The sequence below is a fragment of the Lissotriton vulgaris genome, chromosome 1_1, assembly GCF_964263255.1.
Source record: "Lissotriton vulgaris chromosome 1_1, aLisVul1.2, whole genome shotgun sequence".
Classification (NCBI taxonomy): Eukaryota; Metazoa; Chordata; class Amphibia; order Caudata; family Salamandridae; genus Lissotriton; species Lissotriton vulgaris.
Genome location: NC_141685.1, coordinates 1265160351 through 1265172867, shown reverse-complemented (window position 1 = coordinate 1265172867; position 12517 = coordinate 1265160351). Strand labels below are relative to the sequence as shown.

Sequence of the window (12517 nt, the reverse complement as noted above, 5' to 3'; positions counted from 1 at the left end):
ATGCAGGCCATCTCTCTCCTTCCACTTTGTCACCGCCCTCCTGACCCAAATGCCTACAGAGGTATTTATCTTTTAAATCTATGTAAAATCTTACAGTACATCCAACTCACTAACCCCGAGCCGGATCGCCTTTGTTGCTAGGTGCCTGTTCGTCATACCACCACCTTCAGGCCATAGCTTGCCCCGCTGTTCACAGATCCTCTCCTCCCCCTGACCATGCTTTTCAAATTCTTTGTTTCTTTTCTTTTTATCCACTATAAAGCGCAAACAACACCCGAAGGTATAGAAGCGCGTTACATGAGCACCAGTTACTTTACAGGTGGACACATTCAGCTGCCTTCTGACCACTGGGCCAAAGTTACTGCAGTGAAAGGAGGGAGGGGAGCCTTGAGGGATGTCGAGCAAGTGTAGTCTGCTCCCAGAAAGCAGAGAACTTAGTGGCCTGTGTGTTGGAAACAAGTATGCTAAAAAATGTAAAAGATGACGGCCAAAAACACACTATTGTTGTTCATTAAAAGAAACTCTTGCCACAATGGAACTTTGCCATTACACTGATTGCCTTCTCCCCCCACTGGTCCCCTCATCCCCCGATCATGCCTTTACCATTTTTCTTCTACTATTATATAGTGCAAACAAAACACCATTCAAAGGCACAGGAGCACTTCACATGAGCACCAGTTACAGTACACAGAGAAACATTGAGCTGCCCTCCAAGCACTGGTTGTAAAACGATTGTCATCCTGGGTCAGTTAATTCCGACATTTTAAATGCCTCAGATGAAGTCTCATTCATTGAGTCTTCTGTGCATTAAAAAAAAAGCAGGTCACACAGCTAAACAAGCCTTCATTGCCAGGGTGCCTGCTTCAATCGATCAATCAATTAGCGTCTTATAAACCATGACTACTCACCTGTGAGGGTCTCAAGGGACTGGGTGGGGGAGCTGAGTCTATAGTTCAGTCAAACAGCCAGGTCTTGAGGTCCTTCCTGAATTAAGGCAGCAATGGTGATTGCCTGAGGTACAGAGGCAGGAAGTTCCAGGTCTTTTCATTGAGCTAGGAGAAGGATCTTCCTCCAGCTGTGGTCTTGCGGATTCGAGGGGTGGATGCCAGGGCCAGTTGGGTGAAGCAGAGATGTCTGGTGGGAGTGTGGAAGGAGAGGGGGTGCTTGAGGTATTCCCAGCTGGTGTTGCTGAGGGCTTTGTTGGCGTGCCTGAGAATCTTGAAGGTGATTCTCTTGTTGACAGGTTACCATAGAGGGTCTCTCAAGTGGCCAGTGATGTGTTGGAATGTTCAGGATGAGTCTGGAAGAGGCATACTGAATGGTCTTCAGTTTTTGGGGATTTCTAGGTGCTGCTGATGTAGAGTGTGTTGTGGTAGTCGAGTCTTATGCTAACGAGCACATGGGTGGCTGTGTTCCTGGAAGTGGTGGGGTATGCTCTGTATTGAAAATAGCCCATCAAAAAACAGTTCTAATAATTTTGTGACCTTCGGACTTTGAGGAGTTAACACCAGTGTTAACGGCTAGCTGGCCATTTTTTCTTTGGTACCGATAATACGTTTGGCCATTGTTGTGGGAATGGATCACAATGGGACACTTATCTCGCACATTTCATTTCCTTGCTGAATGTGGCAGTAATCGAGGAACTGAAAGCTGTGGTAACAAAACAATGACCCAGGTATACCATTTTTTTTTATTTCTGAATTCATCCCACTGAGTGAGTGTTTTAGAAGCATTTCTATGCATTCCTGCACTTGTCTCTCAGACTCATGTGGGCACTCACCTAAAAACTCAAACATTGCCACTCACACTCAAGCATAAATCCTCACTTACTTTCACCCACATACACATAATCGAAGCCAGACATCCAGCAATCTATTTCTCTTACACACACTTTGTCACACTTACTATCCTATCCAGATTCCACCGACTCACACTGACACCCTCAAAAGGAGAGCCCTTATGCGTTCACACACACAACATGCTCACAGGAATTTTCAAACAAATACACTTCCCAAAACCAAAAATCAGCTTGCGCTGGTGTGTAACATCTAAACAACATTGACAAACCAATAGATTTCCCACAGGTGACACCTATTAGCTTTGCCAATGCTTGTTTCACTTCTAGCCAAAACTGTCTGTTTTCTGCAGCAGAGATATGGCCTTTCCTTGAGGCCTAATATTGCAACCCTTCCTTTAATAAATCCTGGGCTAGTGTAAGCCTTTTTTATGTTAGGCAATGTGAGATTGTACAAGCCCCTCTCCTAGGTTTTGCTGGGGGATTCTATAGCAGTGGTGGCATACACCTTAATATTTTTTGGCGATGCTGTGTTGGAATTTTTTTCAGGCTGTTTCCCAGATGGAATAGTGATCTCAGTTGATGGGAAGTCTGAGGTAGCCAGGAGGCTTCGTGAGACCTTTTATGTTTGGAAAAATCGCCAGTTATGACAAGCAATTTGAAACTGTGGCCTGTTGCTTAGCTAAAATAGACTGAGATTGCAAATGAGTATTAGAATTATGTTTGGCTGAAGGTGGAGGAAGACCATTATTTTGTTATAACTGCCATATTGGTCAGTACCTGAGTCACTCAGCTCAAACTTAAATCATTTCTCTGGAGTTGGAGGCTGAACCCCTGCCAACATCTCCTGTCTTTGCCAAATTTGCCTTATGATAACTAGTTAAGATGGCATCAGTCAACTAAGCTTCTTTTTTTCAAGAGAATTATTCCAGAAAGTCCTTATATCAGTTTCGGCTGTATTTAGATCAGGATCTTCAAAATGAAGCCCAGCCCCAACCCTGCTCCCACTGGTCTCACTTGAATGACTTTCCATCTGCCTCCTTTCCCCAGGAACTGGAACCCGGGGCATGGCCCAAAGAGGGGGAGGTGTTTGCAGGACCCAGCAGGCTGAAAGGGTAGGAGAGAGTGTACGTAGAAGAACAAATGGACACCACCAGTGATTCAGCAAAAAAAACAATTACACTTACTCCGCCGACTCACGCGGACCATGGTTTTTCCATGATCAAGCAGCTACCAGGTGCATCTCATAGCAGTAACAGTGGTGGTAGACAGAGATGAGGCCGAATGTTGATCAAAAACAACAATCAATATACATGCAATCTATAGCAATGGCAAAGGGCACAAGTACAGCAGCCACCTCCACGCCCTGTACTGGAGAATAGGATCTGCTGCACGTCTGTTACGCTTCAGGTGGTGAAGCAGCCACAGGTCAGTGTCTTCTACTCAATTCATTTTTAAGTCTGTCACGGGTTTTCTTTAAAATTTAACATTAGTACACCAGACAGAATGGTAAGAAGTGTGAAGATGGCTTTGATATGTCCTCCCTGCTTCGTCAGTGTTCTTGGGTGCAAGAGTTAGCAATTCAGTGGGTTTAAGTCCAAGAGACTACGAATCAGAAGCACAGTCCCAGTAGTAGTCAGATAATACCCCATAATCAACTGAGATCACAACCAACCTATTACAGATGCTAAGAGTCCTTTGGTTGGAGGTCTTGATGTTATAAAAGTGGGCACTGCTGGCATCCAGTTGTTGGTGTCTGGCTCATTAGTCTTTTTCCAATATGGAGCCCTTCACAGAGTTTTATGCCAGACTCTTTCCGAATTCAAAGAGAGTTAGCTAATGGTGCTAGTATTGGGTCAGCACCATAGTAAGTCCCTACATTGTACCATGTCTTAAAATCGACAAGTTATTGTCAAGCTTACAGACTGGCAAGCGTTTCCACCATAATGGGGCATCAAATGGAGCCACCACATCTCACGCTGGACTTAGGATGAGTGGCTAAAGTCATCTGTGAAACCTTCAGTTCTAGATTGGTCTAAACAGTGACCGGCCTTAGCCAATGAAACATTACTTTTAAACCTGTGTCATGAGAGATAAAAAATATAATATCTATCCAATTTGGTCTGAAAATAAGCTAACTGATTTTCCCACAAAGAGGTGGTACTGAGAGTAAGGGGAGAGGGGGGACTTGATGGGGTAGATCTATTGGCAGTGTTTTCTCGCTCCCGAGAGCCTTTTTGCCGGCACTTTGAATCTTCTTCTAAGTTCACACAAAGAACAACTAGCTTTTGAATGGGGTCAACTTTTCTTGCTTTGGGAGCACTAAATGGAAACCATGGTAGGAGGAATCCCAGATTGTCTCACAATATGAAACATTCTCCATGAGTGATACTGCGCATACCCTGCTTTCCACCGTTGATAAGTATTGTGCTGCGTCGTGGCTAGGTTTGAACGAAGCATTCATACAAACAGACATACTATCCAGATTTTCTAGAAATATAGTGGAGGGGCTGTTGGCAACTGGTCAGTTTATTATACAAAAAACAGTTTCTCTCACTCAGGAAGGCCAAGATAAAATCATAACTGCATGCAGCATTGATGATGTTCTACATTGTTCTCTTTTGATACAGCCTTCCAGTCACGTAACACGCATGAAATGGGCTAAGGCTTGAAACATGAAATCTACACCGACATGGAATAGTAAGAACCCAGGAACACTTCCATTTCCACGACCATATTTATGGAGAGCTCAACAGATTTCACTAGGGACAACCAGTGTTCTACCTCCTTCAGGCATTACTTATTAACCAATAATCTATCCTTTGGAAATACGTACAGCAGCCATCCTCAACTGAGTGTGGGGGTGCATTTAGGTGCACTCCCTGCCCAGCATAGACACCTGCTCTGTGTTACAACCTTGCAGAAAAGCTGGAGCCCCTTCAGTGACCTTAAACATGTTCAGGTACACTTGTGGAAAACCACAGTAAGGGCCAGAAAAATCGAACAGCATAACTTATCACACATTTTCCCTCCACTCTATACATACAAGATTGGAACAAGTAAGGTGCTCCATGTACAGCATTATTTTGTGATCCTACCAGAGCACTTATTGTGGTCAGCATATATTGGTCAGGTAATGGTAGACAGTGTCGATACCCTCTGTTCATGGGCACTTAATTACTAAAACAGTTTTTGTATAGTTGGGTTTTCATTCATCAAAGTCCTGGGAAGTTTCAGAAACAGCAATTGGATAATCAACCTGAATTTGGATTGATTCTCATGGCAGTGACAGCACTTAGAATTTTATACTGATCAAAGTCCGCTGGACACTCAACCACATGACTCATAAGCCCCAATCACACTATATCACTTTTTTTACCTTCACTCTGGCCATGAGTACTGGTCTTGTCTGTTTTCTTGCATAGGTTGCTGTAGTCATCACAGCAGTTGTTGAACTTGTTGCATTTTTTGTTGCAGTGGCATGAGTCCTTTTTGTTGTAGGCTTCGGCACACCTTCCCTTACAAGACGTCTTGTCTGTGGTGTTGCGAAATAGGGGAGAAACGTTTTGTAGTTTTTAATCAAAATCAGCCATCCACAGAATAACTGATACGTGTCATACAGTTACAGCTCGTTAGCCGAGAGCATTACAAGTAAACAGCATGGGAATATATATTTATTTGTGTGGAAGCAAAGTACTGTGGAGTAATATTGGTGTAGGTAAAAAGATCAGGTGACAGGTGCACTGTCAAACCAGACCTAACAATCCTGTGTGTTACAGACTGCCCTCCTCCCATCTGTGAGGCTGCTAGAGAAAAACATCACAACTGATCTGGTTCTCTAAGGCACTTTATGAGCATTCCAATTTTGTATGTGTGCAGCAAAGTTCAAGCTGAAGCAGCTGGAAAAATAAAATAATCCCAGCTGCGTGGTGGGCAAGCACTATTTTTGCGGAAGGACATAACTTCTTACTAATCAAAACATATACTTCTGAATCCCAACATATGGGTGGAGCCTAAGCCCCTCTCTACTGATGCGCACATAATTACCTACAAAATGCATGTAGGTTAATGACTGATATACTCCTATCTGTGAAAAACATCATACATTATCTACTCAATTTCTGTGTGCAGTGAAAATCAGCACTGCTATATAAAGTTGTGTGTCATTGGCATACAGAGAGATAGACACACTAACTCAGCATTTCACCAAGTGCAGCTGAAAAGACTGTCAGCAGGATAGGTGTTTGATTCATGGCTTTTCTCACCATTTGTACAGGAGAAGTGAAATATGTGTTTATGTATATAAAATATAAAGGAATATAGATATACCATTGGGTCTGCTGTGTTTGTATTGAAATGGAAGAATTGTGTCTGAGATATTAAGGGCACATGCACTAATAGATGGGGCGTAGATATTACCTTATACTTAAAATGGGCATGTATGCTATTTTTTTAATAATAGCTGTCCAGTGGACACAGATTGGAATTACAGCCATCTCTTCTGCAACGTGACAATTAATAACAAGTACTGGGAAAGGTAATAGGTCTTGCCTATAGAAGAGCTATTGGATTTGGCAATGAGTTTTTGCCATGTTGTACACCAGTGTGGTTGCCGTTCAGCATAGCTAAAAGGTAGTCGCATGGAGTGTCCTAGAGTGGACTGGCGAAGAGTGGAGTGGAGTTGGGTGGAATAGGTTGGAGTGGGCTTTAGTGGATTGAGGTAGTGGGTGGATTGGATTGGAGTATATGGGAGGGATTGGATCAGGGTAGAATGGGTTGGATTGAGCAGAGTGGGGTGGATTGGATATGAGTGGGTGAACTGGATGGGGTGGATTGGAGTTGAGTGGTTTGAAATGGGGTGAAATGGGGTGAGATGGATTGGTTAGGGGTGAAATGAATTGGGGTAGATTGGATTGGTTGGGGTGTATTAGAGAAGGGTGGTTTGGAGTGGTTTGGATGCGGTGGATTGCATTGGACTGAAGGGGTGGATGTGAGTGGATTCGATTGGAATGGGGTGGATTGGACTGAATTGAATTGAATTGGAGTGGGTGGATTGGAGTGTGGTGGGCTGGATGGATAGGAATGAGGGTTGAACTGAACTGGGATGAACTGAAGTAGAGTGGGGAGATTAAACTGCTGTGGAGTGGGGAGGGGTGGGCTGGATGAGGTGGATTTGATTGGAGTTGGTGGATTACAATGGGTTGGGTGGACTGGATTGGGACAGGGTGGATTGAATTGGAGTGGGGTGGATTAGATTGGGGTGGAATGGAGTGGGTGGAATGGAGTGGAGTGGAATGGAGTGGGGTGGAATAGAGTGGGGTGAATTGGATTGGCATGAGGTGGGGTGGATTGAAGTGGTGTAGATTGGTTTGCAAAGGGGTGGCTTGGATTTGAGTGAGGTAGATTGGATTGAGAGTGGTGTATTGGACTGTGGTTGATTGGATTGGCGTGGGGTGGATTTTAGTGGGGTGATGTGGGCTGGATTGCAGTGGGGTAGATTGGAGTTGGCTGGATTGGATTGTGGTGGAGTGGATTGGAGTGGGTGGATTCGGCTGGAGTGGGGTGGATTGGATTAGGGTGAGCTGGATTGGATTGGGGTGAAGTGCATTGGATTGGTGTGGATTGGATTGGATTGGAGTAGGACAGATTGTTTTGGACCGGTTTTGGGCAGATTGTTTTGGAGTGGAGTGGGGCAGAGTGAAGTAGGGCAGATTGTTTTGGATTAAAGTGGGGCTGATTTGAGTGGAGTAGATTGTTTTAGATTGGAATAGGGAAAATTGCAGTGAAGCAAATTGTTTTGGATTGTAGTTGGGAAGATTGGAGTAGGGCGGATTGTTTTGGATTGGAGTAATGTTGATTGTTTTGGATTGAGGGGGCAGATTAGAGTGGATTGTAGTGGGACAGATTGGGGTGGGGAAAATTGGAGTGGGGCAGATTGTAAGGATCAAAGTGAAGCAGATTGTTATACATTGGAGTGGGGTGAATTGGAGTGGGGAAGGTTTAAGTGGGGTGGATTGGGAGGATTGGAATGCAGTGGGTTGGAGTGGATTAGGTTGGGGTTAGTGGTTTGGATTGGAGTAGGGTGGGGTGGGGTGACATGGATTGGATTGGTCTGGGATGGACTGCATTGAGTGGGGCACACTGGTGTGGGGTGGATTGGCATGGATCAAAGTGGGCGGATTCGAGTGGGGTGGATTGAGGAGTACTGCACAATTACACGTTAAAGCATCATTTTAGAAATCACACATAAGAAAGAAACAGTGTAGCTTTGCAATAAAATCATCCTCATCTTTTGAGAACAGCACCCACATCAAAACAAAAGAAAGCATGACTTTAAAGTGTGAAAAGAAGACTTCGCTAAATAAAAGAAAGTTAATTGCAGAAAATAAATCTTTTCAATTTTGTTTGGCACGTTTTTGCCGGTCACACACTTGTTGTTCGGAGGGCTCTAAAAGTTAAACCGAACAACGTAGTGCCTCAGTCTTGTGGCTAGCAGCGGACGGGCACTGATTAAGTTGAAACAATCAGTGCATGGGTCCAGCTCCATGGAGAAGAACGGAAACAATGTTAGGTGTGCCTTGAGCCATTACGAGTCTGTGAAGAAGAGTACCATGCATGCCAACAAATTGTAAGCAATGGGCAGGCTCTAAGTCTTTTTTGGATACAGAAGTATCTCGCAAGCAAGACGCATGCTCCAGCACATGCTCTTGCAGCCTTTATCCTAAGACATACACTTTTAAAATTTTATTAGACTTTTCCAACAAACCATACGCTTTAATGATTATTTCCACCTGTTTACAGAAATGGAAAAAAGTGGTAAAATATAGAAGAATGTTTACAAAACAATTTTTGCAATATGGTCTTGTGACTATAAAAGGAATTTGGGAAAACACAGGCATTATAGAGTGTATGAAGGATCCTCCCTCAGCCCCATGCTCTTCAGCGACTACATGGCCCTCCTCGCAACCATCGTCAGAAAATACAGACTCAACATAGTCTCATACGCCGAAGACACCCAGCTCACCCTGTCCCCACCAAGGAACCCGGCATCACGAGGCACAGTTTCCAAGAAGGAATGAAAGGCATCACATCCTGGATGAGCAGCAGTTGCCTGAAGCTCAACTCAGAGAAAATGGAAGCTCTTATCCTCGGAACTACCCCCTCTGCATGGGACAACACCTGGTGGCCCCTTGCATTTAAAAACCCTCCCACACCTAGAGACCACACCCGCAACCTAGGCATCATACTCGATTCCTCACTCACCATGAAGCGCCAGATCAACGCTGTGTCATCTACATGCTTCAACACCCTCTGCATACTCTGCAAGATCTTCAGATGGATCCTTACCTACTCCAGGAAGACCATCACCCACGCACTCATCACCCGCATACTGGACTATGGAAATGCGGTCTATGACGGAATCAACAAAATATTCCTCTGCAAACACCAGACCGTCCAGAACGCCGCAGCCAGACTCGTCCTCAGCATCCCACGACATGACCACATCACCCATCACCTCCGCGACCTCCACTGCCTCCCATTCGAAAAAAGAATAACCTTCAAACTGCTCTCAAATTACTTCAATGCCCTCCATAACACCGAACCCCACTACCTCAACGAAAGAATCTCCTTCCACGACCCGAAGAGAAACCACTGCTCCACCGAACTAGCCCTAGCCACGGTCCCTCAAATCAACAGGGCCAGAACGAGTGGCAGATCCTTCTCCTACCTTGTGGCCAAGACCTGGAACAAACTCCCCGTCCACCAGGGCTGGACTAGTCGTAGCGGGCACCAGGCGATTCCCCGCAGGGCCATCAGGTTGGGGACCGGGTTTGAACACCTGGGGAGCCGTTTTTGTTACAGGGCCGTTTTAACAGCATAGCTGCAGTATCGGCCCCTGTAGCAAAATCAGCCGAAACCCACCCTGACCAACAGCTCAGCTGCACCCCCAAACCCTGGGGGCGGCCAAGCACTTTGCCAAGGCCGGTTTTGGTTCCCAGTCAGGTCCTGCCCTCCGCGTCAGACAAAGCCCGACATGGCACCTTTATAGAAAAGATCTGAAGACCTGGCTCTAGGGATGACCACGGAGCTGCACCCCACCTCCCCCCAGCACCTTGAGACCCTCACGGGTGAGTTGTGCACTCTATAAATCCCTGATTGATTGATTGATATGCTCACAAGCCTAGGCAGACTGAGAGACATTTCCTGGAGGACTTCATGAGCTGGTTATCCTTGAAATACAATAATTTGACAGTATTTGAAAATGTGTTTCTGAAGGCTACGGAGAAAACATGCGAGCGATGCATTTTAAATGTCCTGATTTAGGAAAATATTTGAGGTTTTTGTTTCTGAAGAGCGTTAATTCATGTCAGTTAATAATATTTCTTACCTGCCATATCTGATGGCTTCGAATAGTGATCATGGTCGCTCTCTGAAGAAGGTTCAATATCTGTATCAGAAAAGAGAATGGCACATTCTGAAGTGAATGATATGTGGCTTTTGTACAACAAGGTTTGATTAAACTTTTACTGCATTCTTAAACACCGACCATCAAGGAATTCAGTAAACTGTTTTTATTTTCAGTGGAAAAAATAGGATAAATAGTAATCTCATTTTAGCTATAACATTGCTAGTTCTTTTGACCTTCCTTTAGCAGGGCATTTTTGCACAGCATTCATGTGTGCATGTTTTGGTCTGCTCAACTCCTGCTGACATTTTGAGGCAATAGGGCAGTGCCAGAGCAGTGGCGTAATGAAATTTGAGGGCCACACCCCCTGCAAAGTACATGGAGGACCCCCCTCCGGATCTACTCAAGAGCACTCAAGCCAGGGTACTGTGCTGAGGGCAGGGCCAGACTGGCCCAAGCGGGCACTGGGCACTTCTCCGGAGGGTCGGACGGGTGGGGGCAGTTTTGTGGGTGAGGGGGCCACTTTTGTGAAGGGGGGGCAGTTTTGCAGCAGTGCTGCAATATCAGCCCCCTGTAACAAAAGCGGGAGTGGTGTTTTTTACCAGCTGAACTATACAATGTGTACTAGGAAACCTGGAATTGGTCCTGGTTTCTCTGCTTCATAACATTGTGTGGTCCTTGATAAATATTTTATTTTACAGAACCTCCGTTTTTAATTATTACTTATAAGGACGTATTCAAATATGCAAGTTTAGGATATGCGCTGTAAAGAAACATCTTGGGCCACATGTATCAAAAATCCATTGAGCATTCCATAAATAGCGACTTTTAGGTAATCACTATTTAAGGACTGCAAAATGGTATGGGAGAAGGTAGCGATTACCTAATAGTAATTGCTATAGATTCACAATCTCATTTAGGTAATTGCTATTAGGTAAAAGGGCTCCATTCGTTCCCATGGGCCGGTGCGAATGGTTTGGCATTACCTAATTTGCAATTACCTAATTGACAAATTAGGTAATGCAATACAAAGGGTGCCCGGGGGCCCAAGGCCCCCCCTGAAGTCACCCAAATAAAAGGTGCACATGTACAGCGCACACATGCCCCAAATGTGCACATGATTACCATTGACTTGGAGTTGATGGTTATAGCATTTCCTAAATGCACAGTTAGTATTTAAAAAGATTCTTGGTACATGTACTAAGGGAATCCTAAATTGCAATTCCCTCTTTGTAGTCGCAGTTTTAGGTAATCGTAATTTTTTGCAATTACCTAAAATTGCAACTAGAAAGCCTTTCACACATCTTGAAAGGTTATTTTGAATATGAAAACGTGCAATTTACCGATAAGCACTTTTTGATAATGCAAAATTGGTTGAAACATGTGGCCCCTTGTGTTTAATTCAATAGATAATAATGTTGCTCCATCTAAGGATATAGGCCACATATTAAAAGGTACGCATATCAAGTGACTTGCCCTTTAGTTCACTCATGGTATTGCTGTCAAGGCAGGGGGAGGGAGCAGGAATGTTTAAAACCTATCACCTTTAATAAATGCCTATTGGTCCCCAGAATAAAAGCAACCTTTTACATATGGAAAAGAACCTATGTTCTATCTGCTTCCCCAAAATGTGCCCAAGAACTAGACCCGTACACAGAGTCACACCCACCCTATAGGTCAGATGTAAAAGTCTTTAATAGCCTCAACTATTGAATACAGGTTTCTTTTTTTAGATGCACCAGGCGGTGTGGAGTACATAACATGATTCAATCTGTAATGTCAGTACTAAACAGAAGACCACTGCTGTCATAAGCAGCTGCAAGTGTCAGTAGGTCCTCAAACCTATTCCAGAATTATGTTGTAATTAACACCACATTCCACCTCTTCTGTCCTCAAAAAGACACATACGAACTCAATCATCCATTTGTTTGTAAGACTGGTTCTCACACGATCATTCCTTCCATGCATGTATGCAACTACAGACCATTTCTTAGACAGTTGACAGTGAACTTCCATTCATCAGGGATATCTGTGGTGTTCTACAGATAACACGTATGAAAGCCAACAAGGAACCATGACCTTGTGTGGAAGTAGCACCTGTCCTACACAGTGCTTAAAATGTCATATTTGTGTTAAGAAGAACACATACAGAACAACTTATTATTTAGCATTATAGCACAACACAAAACAAGGCACCAGCTCAACACACTCAGAATGCTAATTCCCTACTAGAAGTTGTTATCAATACATAAGGAGTACATAATTATTAGGAAGTGACGGTTTTTCCACATCTAAGCAAGACTGTCTGTTTTTTG

At 44.2% G+C, this 12517-nt stretch overlaps 1 protein-coding gene across 7 annotated transcripts in view; it reads right to left on the bottom strand.

Moving 5' to 3' along the window:
• The window catches only part of LOC147748965 (uridylate-specific endoribonuclease-like), a 246155-nt gene that overhangs the window by 129161 nt on the left and 104477 nt on the right, over nt 1–12517 (bottom strand). For 6 of the 7 annotated variants that reach the window (XM_086964643.1, XM_086964669.1, XM_086964676.1 and 3 more), the window contains exons 3-4: nt 10185–10244; nt 5175–5330 (exon numbers count right to left, since the gene is read on the bottom strand). In XM_086964643.1, the coding sequence (XP_086820769.1) occupies nt 5175–5330; nt 10185–10244 (216 nt within the window). The remainder of the gene's footprint in view (nt 1–5174; nt 5331–10184; nt 10245–12517) is intronic. The other variant, XM_086964690.1, reaches the window with a different exon arrangement.